This window comes from Canis lupus, chromosome 33 (assembly GCF_003254725.2).
Source record: "Canis lupus dingo isolate Sandy chromosome 33, ASM325472v2, whole genome shotgun sequence".
NCBI classification, from domain to species: domain Eukaryota; kingdom Metazoa; phylum Chordata; class Mammalia; order Carnivora; family Canidae; genus Canis; species Canis lupus.
In genome coordinates, this window is record NC_064275.1 from 30,607,650 (window position 1) to 30,625,105 (window position 17,456).

At 57.6% G+C, this 17,456-nt stretch overlaps 1 protein-coding gene across 14 annotated transcripts in view; it reads right to left on the reverse strand.

Annotated features, from left to right (window-relative positions):
- Nucleotides 1-4,126: 4,126 nt before the first annotated feature.
- Nucleotides 4,127-17,456, reverse strand: part of BDH1 (3-hydroxybutyrate dehydrogenase 1) — a 29,520-nt gene continuing 16,190 nt past the window's right edge. For 12 of the 14 annotated variants that reach the window (XM_049105319.1, XM_049105323.1, XM_049105318.1 and 9 more), the window contains 4 exons: nt 9,089-9,230; nt 7,007-7,033; nt 6,124-6,276; nt 4,127-4,912 (listed from right to left, as the gene is read on the reverse strand). In XM_049105319.1, the coding sequence (XP_048961276.1) occupies nt 4,443-4,912; nt 6,124-6,276; nt 7,007-7,033; nt 9,089-9,230 (792 nt within the window). In that variant the 3' untranslated portion in view covers nt 4,127-4,442. The remainder of the gene's footprint in view (nt 4,913-6,123; nt 6,277-7,006; nt 7,034-9,088; nt 9,231-17,456) is intronic. The other 2 variants (XM_049105312.1, XM_025473388.3) reach the window with 1 other exon arrangement.

Sequence of the window (17,456 nt, forward strand, 5' to 3'; positions counted from 1 at the left end):
TAACCCTAACCTGTCACCCCGGGTTGACAGTTCTGGCTTCCTGGGTCAGTCTGTGCGCCCCTGGAGGGCCGTGGGCTCAGCCCAGGGCCTGGCACAGAGAGGCACGAATCACACGGGGGGATGGGGACGGGGAGCCGATGCCACTGCCCTCGGGGCTCATCCTCTGAACGGGGGGCGCCAGGGGACCCGGATGGCCACCAGCAGTTGCTCCTCCGGGGCCACCACAGCCCCGGAATCCACCCCATCACGCCTTCCGCCTCTTGCCTCCGTGGAGCCAGGGTGTGGATCCCGCCAGCTGCGGGGGTTTACTGGGCCCTTGTTCGGGCCCTGCCGCCCTTCACCCCGTCCCAGGAGGGTGCCCGGAGCCCCACGGAGCCCGCGCTTCGGCCAGCACCGCGCGTTTGTAGACCTTGCGTCAGCCACGACAGCCGGAGTGTGGGGCCAGAGGGGAGCAGCGGCTGGCGAGCGGGCCCCGGCGCGGGACACCCCGGAGCAGCACCCCGGGTCCCAGGGCGCCCGGCCCCCGACGGCGCAGCATCACCAGCCGCCCCCAGAAGCTGGGGGGCTGCAGCCGAAGCCCCGATGAGCCCCCCGTGGTCGCTCAGCGCGCTGTAATCAGGCCCGTGTGTGACTTGCTAAGGGGGAGCAGCCTCCCATTTTCGAGAGTAATTAGGTCTCCTGGTGTGTCTGGGCCCCACATCCCCCGGGGTGGGTCCCCGCCCCGCTCTCCCCTCTCCCACCCACCCACCCATGCGTGGAGGCAGGCCAGTCCGCAGCCCTGGCCCGGGAAACCACCCTCCGGCCTGCCCCAGGGCCCGGGCCCCGACGCGACAGCCACACCTGCAGGGACGCGAGGCCCGGCCTCCCCTCCATGCTGCCTCCGCAAGCCCGGCCTGGGACAGAGTTCAGGGCTCTCCCTCACCGCCTCCCGGGCTGCGCGGCGCCAGGGCCCTGCCGGGGACACCGAGGCAGCCTAGCAGCAAAGCAAGGGCCCGGGCCCGAAGGCAGGCCTGGTTCACCGCCCCCCAGGGCTTGGGCCCCCCCCCCGGGCTCGGCCCCCCCAGGCTCGGCTGCCTCATCTGCGGCCCGGGGGGCCAGCCGACCCCGAGCTGTCGGCGGGTCAGGGGAGGGAGGAGGCTCGGTCACGCCTCGCGGACAGGCACTCGTGGCAGAAGCTGTCGGCATCTCCCGCGGTGGAGACATTCCTGCTGCTGGGGGGGCACGGGGGCCATTCAGCTGCTGCGTGCCACCAAGAACGAAGGACGGGGTGGCCGCAGCTGGAGCCCCTGTTCAGCCAGTGCCGGGGGGGGGTTTGGAAGGCTTGTCCAGTGAGGGAGCTGGGCCTCCGACCCTGGCCCGGCGGTCTCCCAACACCCGACAGTCTGCGCGGTTCGGGGTCACGGCCCCGAGCCCCAGCAGCTACGTCAGGAGGTCGGTCTCAGCTCGGGCTTTGGGGAAATTCGCCCTAAACCAGGGACCTGCTGTCTCCGGGAGTAATGAGCTCCCCATCACTGCGGGGCTCCAAGGCTCAGCTCCCCTCCCTCCTGCGGCCTCCCCAGGCCTGAGCCAAGCCCCGTCCCTGGCCCTCGCCCCCAGGGAGCTGGCCCCCTCCCCGCTCCTGAAGCTGCCCCCACAGACCAGTGCCCCCGGTACCCGCACCCCGCGCCCCGTTCCCCGTCCTGGTCTGAGGACCCTCGAGCCTTGTGCTCCAACCACCCCCGGCGCCGCAGGAGCACAGCCGAGCCCGAAGCTGGGTCTCGGGGCTCCTGAAGCGAGGCCCGGAGACGCCCGGGGGGCACGTTGGCCCCGTCAAGACACTAGCGGGCTCCCCCGGCCTGTCCCCTCCCGGGGGGCGCTCTCTCCCAAAGGGGGCGGGAGGGGGAGGCTCATGTGGCTGCGCTCCGAGCGCTACCGCGTGCGCTTACGGACCCTCTTACATAAGGAGGTATTTTTTCCCCTCCTTATTTTAGCTCCTGGTGCCATCTGCCCTGCTCGTCGTGCGCCGCCAGCTCCGCGCTGGAGGTTAGATCTGGCTCGGCCCCCCCAGTCCTATCCCGCACTCGGCCAGAGACTTGGGGGAATGTCTCCTTATGCGTAAAAGGAGACAGTGACCCCTCTGCCTCCGCCCGCCCCCCGGGGCTGCCGCTGGACCCGGGGAGGCCGTGCCCGCTGTTAACCGGCAGCCTGAGCCTGGTGCCGCCCAAGCCGAGGGAGCCGCTGCTCGCTCGGGTCGTACCTGCACCCGGAGGAGCTCGCGGCTTCGCAGAGCCGGGCCCGGTGGAAATACAGGGAGCGAACAGGCCCCCCAGTGGGGAGCCAGCGGACCCCGCACCCCCGCTGCTCACAGGCTCTGGGCCCCGGGGGGAAGCCGGGCTCACCCTGCCAGAAGCATCTCGCGGGAAGCTCTCACCCAGCGTCCAGCCCTGGGGGGCAGAGCTCCTGCTCCTACTCCAGGCGTGGGGCCGCCCTCACCGCCACCCCAAGAAGGGGCAGCTCTGCGGACAGGCGAGCAGTGAGGGTCTGCGTGGGGGGACCCTGCTCTGCTCAGTTCCCAGGGCCTGTGGGGTGACCAGCAGACCCTTGTCACGGAGGCACTGTGACACTACGTGACTCACTTTCCCTCTCTGGGGCCGAGTCAGGTCATCTGTGAAATGGGCACGTCGCTTCTCTCGCAAGGGCCGGAGCGGCCTGCTGCCGCATGGGCTCCGGGGAGCGTGAGCTCTCGGCTCCCGGGTCCCGGGTGCAGGAAAGAGGATGTGCAGGCCGGCCCTACTCGCGGAGACCAGCCGAGGAGGACATGGCCCGGCCAGGGCTCGGGTGCCGGCCTCCCCTTCCCTCCGGGTCCCGGGGCGCCGTGCGCACGAGGGGCTCCAGGGGTTGCGGCGTCCATCTCTCATAACATCCGCACAAAGGCCAGGCCTGTGACCCAGAAGGATGGGACTGCGGTGTGACCCCACGGCCATCAGCGGCCCCGGAGGGCTCCCCGCCTGCCAGCGTCACCCCCACGGCCCTCGCAGGGCACTCGTGTTGAGGACGGCCACCAAGGCCCAGGGCCGGCAGACGCTCGTCCCGTGACGCCCCTGCTCTCGGCGGCCGGCCGGGCCCAGCCCTGGCTGCCCGCTGCTCTTGGGCCTCCCCTGGCGCCGGCGCCCCGGGTCTGCTGGCAGCTGCTCACCGGGCAGGAACGCGTCCTTGGCCGGGGTGCGCCGGGGTGCGGATGGCGACCTCGGGCTTGCTGGGGGCACCCCGAAACTGCAGGGGCCCAGCACTCGCGGGGGGGGCAAGGTGCCAGCGGGGCTCGCGGGACCCCGAGGCCCAGGAGCCCGACCGGGAGCCACGGTTGCTTCGGGTCCACACATCCAGGCTCTGGCCCATGGCAGGGATGGGCACGTTCAACCCCAAAGCCAAGACGTGATAACACGGGCTGTCAGTGACCTGCTTCTTAATTAAGCATGAGGCAAGGGATCAGTGAAGGCCCCCTGAGTGTGTGTGCGTGTGTGTGTGTGCATGTGCATGCACCACCTGACACAGGCAGCGAACCGGGACCACCCCAGGTGCAGGCTGTTCTATGGCTCCTGCCCAGGATCCCCATCAACAGGGCCCGACCCCAGGAGAACCTAAGCAGACTCAAACCAGAAACAAACCAACCGCTTAGCCAGCAAGCACCTCCACTCGAGTCCTAAGAGAGGCTGCGGAAATCTCAGACGGAAACTTCCAGAATGTCCCCACCCCTTGGAATCGCAGGGCCAACACCACACGCAGGGCACCAGGGACACGCACCGCAGCACCGGGCACGCGGTATGTACGGCTCAGGCGAGGACACCGAGCTCACCACAGGCTCCTCACGCACCTGGATCCAGAGCAGCCCTGGAACACAAAATGGGAAGTGCTTCTGCAGCAGCTGCGGAAACACCCACCCTGGAGCATTTATAAGCCAGAAGTAGGTTACTCGTGTACCCTCTTTGGTTCGCAAATCCTTCACGTACAGAAGGCGGCATCTGTCCTTTTTCCTTACCTTACAAGGTTGGTTTAAGGATCAAGGGCAATCGGTTTTTGAACCAATGTTTTGGCTTTAACATGTAAAGGACTTGGTTAAAAAAATAATAAATAAATAATAAATAAAACGTAAAGGGTTTGTATTGGATTTTATAAGAAATCTGTTTTTCATATAAACAGGTCTTCCAAGACTCTTTGTGTGAGATCAACTTCAGAAAGACGGCTGCACCGTGTTTGCCCTGAGATTGAGGGACCCTGCCCACCATGCCGAACCTGGCTGAGAAGACCCAAACCGCTCACTGCGCACACAGGTGGGGCTGGGCTGTCTCCTCTGCTTAACGCTAAAAGTGGTAGTAGGTCCCCCCCGGGACTGTGGATAATGCACAAGCAGGTAATCAGGAGGTGGCTGCACAAGATCCCTCTTCCCTCCCGGCGGGGCACACTCTTCAGTGTATGTAGATCCTGTCCGACAAGGCTCCGGGCAAGTGGGTCATGATTTGCATTCGAAGCCACCAGTAGTAGTCCATGGGGTGGTAGCGGGTGTAGGGGCTGCGAGAGGTCAGAGCGTGGGTGACAGCACTGACGACGGGGGATATGTCCGTGGAGCCGCTGTTGCAGTAGGCCTGCATCCTGGCGATCTTCTCATCAAAGTACTTCCTGCCGTAGTCCTTGCGCACCACCTCGGGCAGCTCGTCCCACATCTTGTCGGCAATGGCCTGGATGCGCTCAGGGTTGTAGAGGCTGGTGGCAGCAATGAAGTTGCCGGGTTCCACCACACTGACCTTCACGCCCAGCGGGTACATCTCGTAGCGCAGGCAGTCGGAGAAGGCCTCCACCCCGAACTTGGTGATGCAGTATGGGGAGCGGGCCGGGTTGGCCATGCGGCCCAGCATGCTGCTGATGTTGACGATGCGGCCTGCACAGGAAGACAGCAAACACCTGCTCAGGACCCTCCTGGGGCCCGGCATGCTTCCAGAGGCCGGGCCGGAACCCGGGCCCCAGGCTGGACACCTGGTTCGTTACCTGCTGGGCTGGGGCCCGGCCTTCCGAACTACCCAGAGTCAGGGGGCCTTCTAATTGAATAATCAAGGACAGCCCAGGCCCATATGTCCGGATTGACCCCCCTGATTTCCCCTGACTGTGCCAGGCGAGACAGGGCAAGGGAAATGAGCAGGGCTGCATACCAGGAGGGCCCAGCATAAGAGGGGAACTGCCAGCCCCCACCAGGGCTCCAGCTGCAAGCAGGCAGGACCAGGGTTCTGAATCTGATTTCAGGGCTAGGACATGTGGACAGAGCCTCCAGCCCTGGAAGTGAGTGGTGACTTCTAGAGGCTTTCCCACCGGCCCAGCCTTGGGTAGCGGGATGGAGGTGGAGCCCATCCAAGTACGTCCAAGCACACCCGGACCTGCTGGCCCTGGGTGTGCATTCAGGAAGCTGGGGCCCAGCCCCATCCTGGGCACCGCGGGGAGGCCCCTTTTCCAACCTTGAAGTTGGAAGCCACTGAAAGGTCAGGTTTTCTTTTAAAACCCTACAGCTGCTCTCTGGGTTCATCCTCATTGCTGCACCTTTGGGAGAGATCTATGGATCATCCCCTTTCTGCCATCATGGGGGGGGGGGGGGAATCTAAATAAGTGACTTCTTAGCTCCCTAACACGGTTTGAGTGTTTTGTCTCTTTTCCAAATTCCTAATCTTGATTATTATTATTATTACTGTATTTTAGCTGCTACGGCAATTGTCTTATTTTGGGGTTACTATGCCACAGTAACCCATAGAACAGATGAGCCCAAGTTTACTTAACCACACCTTTATCGACAGGTGACGTACACCCACAGCTCTGTGCACAAGGTTCCCAGATTAGGTTCTAGATTAGGTTCCCAGAGTGGGATGCTGCTGTGCTTTCAGCCTTTGAGACTGCTGACCTCTTGGCTGCCCTCCTTTCTGGAACCACACGTCCCCTTCCGCCCGCCTGGCCGCGGCACCTCCACCGTCCCCAGGACCCCCGCGCAGCAGCTGACAGTCCTGCGCTCAGCCTCACTGGGGTGTGGATGTCGGCTCCGCTGGGACCTCTTTCCGTTCTAAGCAAAGCTGAAGAGGTGGGACGGGAGGACATCCCTTTCCAACTCACCTCTGGCCCTCCGGATGAGCGGGAGAAAGGCTTTTGTCATCTGCACGGTGCCCCAGAGGTTCACCTCCGCCACCTCCTTGTAGGTCTCCATGCTGGTGAATTCCACCTCCCCGAAAGTCGAGATGCCCGCGTTGTTAACCAGGCCCCACATGCCTGGACGGGATGGGACAGACCGCAGTCACCACGCAGGCCTGGCCTCACACATCACGCACCAGCCTGCAGCCCGTTCCCCTCCTCGCTTTTGTGCCTTTCCCCCAAAACCTGCCACTTGTTGTCCAAGGCTTTCGGGACTCTTTCTAGAGTCACCAAGAACAACAGGAGACAGAGAGGCCTACAGTGCTGGCTGTGACCTTCCCTTAAGTCTAAAACATCCAATTATCATCTCCACCTACCTGCACAGACTCTCGGGACCCACCTGGACCCCGCCCACCAGGGGTCCCCGGCCTGGAGCCCCCCTTCGGCTGGCTCACTCCCACTCTGCTCCACGCGGTCACATCCCGCACCCTGTGCTGCATAAGCATTCCTGCCTCTGCACCTCTGCTTGCATTCGACCAGAAGCCAGGAGAACCTCAGGAGTGCTCCAGGCCAGGCCTCCTGGTCTCCGGAGGACCAGGGAGAGGACCCAGCATCCGAGGTCACGCAGCAGTTAGAGGCTCAGCTAAGACTTGGCCTCAGGTAGAGCCCCAGTCCTGCTCCATCCGGAGACCCCCGGGCCATTACTCCTTTCTCCCATCTCCCGTCGCTGAAACACACTATCTGCCCGTTGTCCCGGTTGTCACTGCTGAGCCCCGCAGCCCACGTGTATACACCTGGTCTCTGCAGGTAGAGAACACCTATCGCCCTGTGTGGTCCCGGGTGGAGCATGGCGTTGGAGCACACGTACACTGAGTACACCTGGGTTGAACGTTTCCTGTAAGACCAGGTAGGGGATAGATGGCTTCTGTGGACTCCGTGGACACCGGTGCTAGAAGGATCCCTGGAGCTTTGGCAACCACTTTACAGCCAGGGAAGCCGAGGCCCTGAAGAGGACGGCTCCAGTGCACCCAGGAAATCAGAGGCAGAGCCGGATTAGGGGAGGCAGCACCAAGGGGGCAGCCTTGTTTGCAGGGCCGTCCAGGTTCGTTTGTGGGGCGTGGGGATTGCAGGGCCTGCAGCCTCAGGGCAGAGATGTCCTCCAGCGGGTCCTCCTGCCTGCGGGAACCCGGCCCTGCTTCTCCTTCCCACTTAATCATGGAAATGAGTTTGTGTAAGTGACAGAGTAATTGGTATCTTGCTGCTTTCCTTCCGCGTTACCCAAATTAAAGCTTCAACTGACCTCTGGCGCCTTCTCCTTCAATTATGGGGAATTCAGGACATTTATTAGGGAAGGAAATTGCTGGTTAACAAAGTGTTCATGAAGCTCTCACTCCCACTCCCCACAGCAGCTGAGCTGAAGCGTCAGGCCCTCAGGTCCCCCAGTGACCTCGTGCTGATGCAGCCGCTACACCCCCCCACCCCACCCTGCAGACCTCTCCAGGGGGGCCCTCACCCCTCTCTGCTTCCCAGGAAGAGCAAGCGGCCTCCTACCACCTGCCAGGGCTGAAGCTTTCAGCCTCCGCCTCCCAAACCATTAGCCAGGGCTCATTCTTCCTTTTTTATGCAACTTCAACCCGCCTCTTGCCCCTGGCTCCATCCCTGCAACACTGGGGCACAGGAGACGCTCAAGAAATGTTTGTCAGATGAATGCATGTCTACAAACGCCGTGTCTCCAGATGCTAAAGATGGAAAGGTTTCTGCACCGGGGGGCAGTGGGGCCTGAGCGCAGCCCGAGCGGGGTTGGGGTGTGGGGGGCGCCTCCCCTGTGGTGCACCCTGCCAGGCCTGCCACCCCGCCCCGCGGCTGCACCGGCTCGCAGGCGCTTCCGTCCCTGGCAGAGGTCTAGCAGCGCCCAGCTCTGCGGAGCCGGTCCTTCGGGGCACAGTAAATCTCCACGACGTAGGGTGCGCGGGGCGGGGGGCGGGGACGGGCGGTGGGCCCGCTGTCCAGTCTGCCTTCTCTCCCGGGAGGGCGCTCGGGGGCCTCTCCTCCAACAGCAGGGTGGCCTGACCCGGCCCGCCTCGGGGTGGTGGTGGCAACTGGGCCAACAGGTGCTGTGTCCCGAGCACCCCCCCACCCGTTCCTCCGCAGCCTGCGCCCCCGGACATCTCTTGGGCCGCCTGCCCCGTCCCCAGCCCCTGACTGCTCACGTGCCCAGGAGGCTCTCCTTGCACCTGCCCCCGGAGCCTCCCCTCCACCCGGACACCCCTCCAGCTGAGGAGGAGAGCACCAGGCATCGGAGAGGCCCCCACGCCTGCACATCCACCACCCGGCCCCAGCTGCGCCCGCCCCTCCACCCCCAGCACCCCAGGTCTGTGCCCCAGCACTCAGGCTCCACCCTCCACACTCGGCCACCTCCCCTGGCTGGCAGAGCATTCCCCTCTCCCGGAACCCCGTCCTGGGCCACCTCCCTCCTCCCCCGCACTTGCTGTCACCACCTCGGCCCCCAGCACACCCCGTGCGCCTCCCAGCGCTGCTGGCTCTGCCCCCTCCGGATCGCCTCCGGCCCTGCGCCACCACCTGCCCTCAACAACGGGCTCCCCACCCCACCCCAGCCGGGCTCCCTCCGCCCCGGGCCGCTTCCCGAGAGGGCTGTGGAAATCCCCTGGGTTAGCCTCCCATCCACCTGGAAGGGCCCTGGGGACAAGGACGGCGTCCCGGCCGTCTGGGCGTCCCCACCACTTGGTCTGGAGTGGGCATTCAGTGGGCGCTGCCTCAGTGGGTCAGCGTCGGGGCGCCCCACCACCCCTCGCCTTCACATTTCCTCACTGCGCAAGAGGAAGAGCTTCAACTACAGCGAAAGGGGACTTTTGGCAGGACAGTGGCCAACGGGGGGCGAGACGCCCTGAGGACGGCTGCTGCAGCACCCCGCTGGCCAGGGTGCCCCTACCTTTCTCAGGGTCCTCCAGGCTCGAGCGGACGACCTCCACCACTCTCTCCACCTCCTCGCCTTTGCAGACGTTGAGCTGGATGGTCCTTAATCGATCGCTCTTCAGGCCGTCCAGCTCCTTGACCCCGTCACCTCCTTGGTCCTGGGGAGGAGAGGGGGGCCGCTGGATGCACTCCCGCCGCCTGCCTCCAGCCCGAGGACCAGGGCCGGGGCCCTGCCGAAGCCTGCGGCCCACTCACAACGACCCGTGGCCAGCCGCGGGCTCCGGGGACCCACTGGGGCTGCGCCACCGCACGTGGTTCTGTTCAATCCTAGCGCCGACAGCGTCTCAAGCCAAACCAAGTGCCAGAGACACTGGCCCCCGGCCCCTGGCCCCTCTGGCAAGAGGCTTTCTCCAAGCGGAAGTTGCAAAGTCAGTAGCTACCCGACGACGAGGCATGTGGGAATCAGACAACAGGGAGGGCAGGGGCTTGGGAATGGGGCACACACCTTCCTCTCATCCCCACCAGCCGCTGCCTGTGCGGGTGCGGGTGTAATCGGGCCTGCCACGTGCTCAGATTTGAAGCTGGCAACTAGGATTTCCCAATTTTTTAAGTGTTGGCAACTTACATTAAAAAAAAAAAAAAAAGGGGGGGGATCCCTGGGTGGCGCAGCGGTTTGGCACCTGCCTTCGGCCCAGGGCGCGATCCTGGAGACCTGGGATCGAATCCCACATCGGGCTCCCGGTGCATGGAGCCTGCTTCTCCCTCTGCCTGTGTCTCTGCCTCTCTCTCTCTCTCTCTCACTGCGTGCCTATCATAAATAAATTAAAAAAAAAAAAAAAAAACCACTGTGCAGGCCAGAGCACACCCACAGGCCACATGTGACTAGTGGGCCGCCGGCCTGTCACCTCTGTCCTAAGTCAAGGGCCCGTCACCGCCAAGATAACCAGAGGCCAGAGCAGGCTCTAATTCCAGTTGGGTCACTACCCAGGCTTTGTGCCCTCAGGTACGGCCCTTCAACAGGTGCCCAGTTTTTCCAGCTTAGAAATAAGGACATTGCCACCTGTCCTAACCTGCCCAGGTTAATGGAATAAGGAAATTATCCTTACTAAAAACTTGTGAGACTATAAAGCACGATGCAAATCCAGGTATTATGAAACCTAAGAAAGGGTCACCACTCAGCATACATCATGGTCCGGCACTGTGCTAGGCGCTGGAGAGGCAGAAACACCTCAGCCCCTGTCCTCAAAGAGGCGTGTTTTTGTAGATGCATAAGGGGACAGATGTATAAGGGGGCAGACGCATAAGGGGGCAGATGCATAAGGGGACAGACGCATAAGGGGGCAGATGCATAAGGGGACAGACGCATAAGGGGGCAGATGCATAAGCAAATGATGTGGGCGGTATCTGTGGCATGAAAGCTGGCAGGAGGGGGGACGCTGCCCACAAGGTGGCAGGGACAGGGCAGCCTCTGAAGGCAGTGACAGCCGAGGCCGTGGACCAGAGGTGCCCCGAGAACAGGACATTTCAGGGAGAGGTAAGGCGTCTGCGGGCGGAGCAGAGGTTGCCCAGGAGGCGGGGAGGCGGGCAGGGGTCTCCCTGGGGGCCAGTGGTGAGCGACTGGGGGGCACGAATAACACCCGGCATCGTTCACTGTGGGAGCGCCGGGCGTGCCTTTCCCGTTAGTCCCCAGCGTGGGGCAGCTTCCCTTACCCAGCTCCATCAACTCCGGGACCCACGTTTCCACATTTCCACGCGAGGGACGAGCTACAACGCATGTGAAAGTCAGCACTCTCGGCTGTAGTGTAACGACAGGGACGGTGGTAGCGGCGTAGGGACAGTCGCGCAGCCGGCAGGGGACGGCAGGAGCTGCCCAGGGCCCAGGCAGAGGGAAAGGCTGCTCCCGGCTCCAGGGCTGGCACGGGAGGAGGAAGACAGGACGTCGGCGTGTGTCAGCCTCGTGAGTGCTCTGAGCCGGGGACCCGACCCCAGGAGCGGACGTCGTCGAGTCAGGTCAGTGGGACACGGAGAGAGAACGCGAGGGGACCGCGGCAGGTGCGGCCGAAGGTGCTGCGGACAGTCACGCGGAGAGCGCGTTGGGGGGCACGGGAGGGAGGGAGCAGACCAGTCCCACTGCCCCGCACAACAGAAGCCTCCCCTCCAGGTCTGCGGCCTCCCTGCTCCAGGGCCTCCGTCCCCGTCGTCCTGTCCTGCTGCTCAGGGACAAGCTCTCAGTCCTGCTGTTGGGGCCTAGGCAGCTGGTTCACCCATAAAACCACTTCCTTCATTATCCCTTTAACTTTCACCTGTAAGCTCTTTTTTCTACCCTGGATGAGACTGTGGGCACTTGTTGCCGTGTTTCCACACATTCTCAGACAACAGAGAGTCTCTTTGTTTGACCTAAAGAGTCCACGTCAGGCCACTGATCAAGTAACTCCAGCCCAGCCTGCTCTCACAACCCGAACCCTCAAACTTGTATCAATCTAAAGGCTGCCCTGGCCCAGGCCTGAGGGACAGCGGGAAGCCCATGGGACGCCGGGGTCAGGGTGGGGGTGCAGTGGTGAGGACTGTCTCCCTATTTTCTAGCTCCTCCTCCTCTGTTCCTTAATCTGTATTTTTTTTTTTTTTAATTCATGAGACAGAGAGAGAGAGAGGCAGAGACACAGGCAGAGGGAGAAGCAGGCTCCCTTCAGGGGGCCCAACGTGGGACTCGATCTCAGGACCCCGGGATCACACCCCGGGCCCAAGGCAGACACTCAACCACTGAGCCACCCGGGGATCCCCCCGCGCAGCTCTCTTTGCTCCACTTTCAGATGAGCCATTCCAGCCTCATTTCTGGGCCTCTAGACTTCTTTAAGGAAATATTAGCATATTAGCTTACCATTCCGTAGCTTCGGATGCCAGGGCATAAATGGTAAGCTAACAGATTTTTTTTTCTTTTAGGTTTTTATTTTTTTTATTTTTATTTTTTTAATAATTTTTTAAAGATTTTATTTATTTATTCATGAGACAGAGACAGAGACAGAGACAGAGAGGCAGAGACACAGAGGGAGAAGCAGGCTCCATGCGGGAAGCCCGACGTGGGACTCGATCCCGGGTCTCCAGGATCAGGCCCTGGGCTGAAGCGGCACTAAACCGCTGCGCCATCTGGGCTGCCCTAGGTTTTTATTTTAATTCCTATGAGTTAACGTACAGGGCTCCATTAGTTTCAAGTTAAGGAGAGTCTGTTTTTCCAAGTGGTTTTCTTGAAGGTCACCTCATTTCACCCAAGACCAGAGGGAAACAGCACAGCTAACAACTCTGCCCAACCTCTCAAGCCTCTTCCACCTCCGTCTCGTACCATATTGAGGCAGGTGATGGACTAAACCTGGCAGAAAGGGTTTAGGACTCTCGGCAGGCCCTGGTAGGTGGCCTAGCACCCCGACGCAGGAGGGAGGACACTGAGCACGTTAAGCGTGAGCATCTATCACATGTACAAGAAACACGGAAGAGGAGCAAGCCTGGGCCACGGTAATAGTCACAGGATGAGCAGCAGGAGCAGCTGGCAAGGGAGCCGAAGGAAAACCAAGACGGGGCGCCCGAAAGTCACGACTCAAAGTGTAACACACAGGCTAGCTTGTTTGGTTAAAGCTGCTGATACGGTCAGTATTAATATGGTCTGAGAAGTGGCCAACGGATCTAGCAAAATGGGGGCCACCGGCATCCTTGATAAAAGCCGTGTCAGAGGCACCCTGGGCCCCTCTGGGGCTGGCCCTGCCTCCTTTTCCCAGCTGGTCTCCTCTTACTCCATGAGGGCTCTGGGCTTCAGCTTCCTCAAACTACCGATGCTGTCTAAATATGCTGCCACCATCCATCACGGGGAACTCCGTTTGTCCTTCCAGATGGCAATGAGATGCCACGTTGGCCCATCAAGCCTTCCCTTGCACCCACAGAGAGGCAATCTGTCCCCTCTATGATATAAGATCTGTCCCCCAACTCCATTCTCACCTCACACCACCACCCCCCTCACTGCGGCCACAGAGGCCTCCTGCTGTTGTCTAGCACAAAAGCACACACCCTGGGACCCCTGGGGGGCTCAGCGGCTGAGCACCTGCCTTTGGCCCAGGGCGTGATCCTGGAGACCCGGGATCCAGTCCCACGTTGGGCTTCCTGCATGGAGCCTGCTTCTCTCTCTGCCTGTGTCTCTCATGAATAAATAAATAAAATCTTTAAAAAAAAAGAAAAAAAGCACACACTTTCCTTTGGGGCTTTGACTTGGCTGCCCTTCTTACCCCTCCTATCCACAAGACTTGCTCCCTTACTCCTTCCAATGTCACTTTCCAGGTAAGATCTTTCTTTCTTCTCTAAAACCAAAGACCCCCTATAGCCTCACCATCCCATAGGAAAGCAATTAACTTATTTATCTACCTCCCTGTGTGTCTCCTCTCCCCCATGTAAGCTCCACAAGGGCAAGAACTTTTCACTGAATTGGTACATGCTGTACCTCCAAAGGAGAACATTGTTGGCTCTTGTAGGTACTCAATAGGTATTTGATGAATGAAAGAACAAAGAACAGAGTGGTGGGGCCCAAAGCCCAATCCCTATGGGTTGAAAAGAAAACAGGAAGTAAATAGGTGAAAATACCTAATAAAACAATCGGGGGGGGGGGGGGGGCAGAAAAATGCACACGGGATGTGAGGTTGTCAGTGAGTGCAGACGATCCAGTAGAGAGTGAGCAGTTATTGATGTAGGAGAATAGAGACATCTGCTGGAGCCAAGTCCTGGCGTTGGCCCAAGGCACTGCGATCTGAAGCACAAGAGGAGGAAGCAGGCTGAGTTTTGGGTACAGATGTAGCCAGAATCCACCATGTGGCCTAATATGGCAGATGCAGGCTGGAAGATTTATCCATGGCCTCCAGTGGCTCTGACTCTCCGATCTGCATAATTAATTCAAACCCCTATTGACTTCCTAGCTTTTGACCAGAAAATACACACCCTGACACAAAAATAGCTAACAAGCAGCACCAACAGACATAATCTGGCAGTGACCTCGTCTGGTATTTTGAAGAAAACACCAGGGCAGCCCAGGTGGCTCAGCGGTTTAGCGCCGCCTTCAGCCCAGGGCGTGATCCTGGAGACCTGGGATTGAGTCCCACGTCGGGCTCCCTGCATGGAGCCCACTGCTCCCTCTGCCTGTGTCTCTGCTTCTCTCTCTGTATCTCTCATGAATAAATAAATAAAATCTTACAAAAAAGAAAAGAAAACACCAGTCTCTACAGGAGAATCCGCACTAGAGGCTGGCAGGACTTGGGCGCACCCAGTCCAACCCCCTAATTCTAAGTAAAGGCGGGGATGGGAAGCATTTGCCTAGTCCCTGGGCTCGCGGCTGATCCGGGACTAGAATCCAAGGCTCTGACTCTCTCTCTCTATCAAAGGCTTCTCCGCAGCCCTGGGCAGCCTCTGCCCCCCACTGTGGTCAGGATGGAGCCCCTGCATCACCGGACAAGCCAGCAGGACCGCACAGGCGGCATGAAACACTCTGTGGCATCGCAGCGCCTGCCCGGACCTGCTGCAGCAGGCCCACGTTATGCAGAGAACCCAGCTCCCAGCCTGCCCCACCCATCACCCGGGAATCCACCCCAAAGCAGGTTGTTGCATGCACGGTCAGGGGGAGTAAGCACTGGGATGGCTTTGGGGAGCAGCAGTTTGACGGATCTGAATGAAACCTAAAACCTGCACACCTTTCTACCCAATATTTTCACACCTAGAAAATTTTCCTAAGGATTACTAAGGAAAGCAGGCAAAGATAGGAGTAAGACTGTTCACCGTGGCTTTGATTATAATAGTAAAAGTCACAAATAACGTGCACACATACATTTTAGCTACCTTGGGGCAAGAGACTGCAGTAAAAAGACTTCACTTTTTTATACCACCTACTTCTGTGTGGTTTGAATCTATTAGAAATATGTATCATTTTCATAATTCCAAAGAAGGAAAAAATTAACAGGACAAATAAATCCTCTCTGATCTGAAAATATGTTCAAATCATGGCAATGCAAATGACTATTATTTTTATTTGTTTTTAATTGTTGAAATTTTTGCATTGAACAGACATTGTTTTTAGAGATATTAAGCTTAGTATAAAAATAATTCCTTCTCTGGATTCTTACTGCATGCACTCACAACAGAAGAAATATAAATTCAAATTGCATTGGGATACATTTCTCACCTATCAGATTAGCAAAAATCAAAAGCTTAAAATACACCGCTGGTGAAATTATGTGGAAACAGGGATCCCTGGGTGGTGCAGCAGTTTGGCCCCTGCCTTTGGCCCAGGGCGCGATCCTGGAGACCCGGGATCGAATCCCACGTCGGGCTCCCGGTGCATGGAGCCTGCTTCTCCCTCTGCCTGTGTCTCTGCCTCTCTCTCTCTCTCTCTCTCTCTCTCTGTGTGTGTGACTATCATAAATAAATAAAAATTTAAAAAAAAAAGAAATTATGTGGAAACAGATACTCTCATATATTACTGGTGGGAAGGTAAAATTACAGAGCCCCTATGATGAAAAATGTGGGGATATCTTTAAAAATCATGACATAGGGATCCCTGGGTGGCACAGCGGTTTGGCGCCTGCCTTTGGCTCAGGGCGCGATCCTGGAGACCCAGGATCGAATCCCACATCGGGCTCCCGGTGCATGGAGCCTGCTTCTCCCTCTGCCTGCTTCTCCCTCTGCCTGTGTCTCTGCCTCTCTCTCTCTCTCTCTCTCTATCGTAAATAAATAAAAAAAAATTTAAAAAAAATTAAAAAAAAAATCATGACATATTTTATTAACCCTTGATATAAGAGTAATCTCACTTCTAAGAATTTACCCTTAAGATAAACTCCGAGCAATACAAAAATAAATACACACAAGGTAATCCATTGTGGCATTACGTATAATTGTAAAACACTGAAAATTACCCTAAACGTTATCTCCTATATCCTAAATATAGGAGACTGGTGGCATAAGCTATGGTCTAACCACACAATGGAGCACAATGATGCTGTTTAAAAAAAACGAGGAAGTCTCTATGTACTTACAGGGAGTGATTTCCAAGATATCGTAAAGCCTTTTTTTAAAAAGCTCAAAAGAGTCCATGCAGGATACAAACACTTGTGCGGGGAGGGGAAAACGAAAGAATGGAGGGGAAAGAATGGAGTGGGAGAGTAAGACTACTTTGTACCTTTTAATGTAATTTGACGTTAGAGCCTTCTTAAGGTTTTACATGTTCCAAAATCAACGAGAATGAAGGGAACAAAATCTAAACAAATAAATGAATCAAACTGTATTTCAAATGAATAAAATAATGACAAAGAAAATTAAAAATTAATCCAAGTAACATTCATTCACTTATTCCTTCATAATGAAGATCCTAATAGTTCCCATTATGGCTCTACCATCGTTTATTCTGCGATTCCTCCATTGCTGGTCATTTAGGTTATTCCCAATTTTTTTTTTAAGATTTTATTTATTTATTCATGAGAGACAGAGAGAGAGAGGCAGAGACACAGGCAGAGAGAGCAGCAGGCTCCATGCAGGGAGCTCGATGTAGGACTCGATCCCGGGTCTCCAGGATCACACCCTGAGCCAAAGGCAGATGCTCAACCACTGAACCACCCACCCAGGCGTCCCATATTCCCAATTTTTTTACTATTACAAATAGTATTTCGACCATGATTGAAATACTATAAATACTATAAATCTCTGGCTGTATTTCTGATTGTTTCTTTATGACTATTTCTTGGATATTGTCCAGATAACTTTTAAACACAGTACTTTGGGTACTGGCAGTCAATACATAAAAAACACTTTACAGAAAGCTTAAAGCTCTACTCTAATAGATCTCCTTTCAGGACAACCTCCCGTAGGAGCAGATGACAGGTCTCTGGCTGCCTCATCTTTAGATCCACTACAGCATGAATGTCATGCTGAGGCCACACTGGCCTGGGTTGCTCTCAGCCAGCAGAGCACGCAGACACACTGGGCCATTCCTGCCCCAGGCAGGTCTTCTCTAGCAGGTAAGCTTTGCCTCAGGATGCCCCATCGTCCCAAAAGAGCCTCTCAGATGAACCAAAGTGAGAACTCCGCCTACCTAATCCTCCTTCCTCCCTACTGCTTTTCACAGAATGCCACTGCAATTAATTAATTTTTTTAAATTATCTATCTATCTATCTATCTATCTATCTATCTATCTATCTATTTATTTATTTATTTATTTATTTATTTATTTATTTATTTTAGTTTTTACTTATTCAACTAACCTCTATACCCAGAGTGGGCTCAAACCCATGACCCTGAGACCACAAGTCACATGTTCTTCACGGAGCCAGCCAGGCACCCCAGGTCCTGCCTCTTCCTGCCCTCTTCCC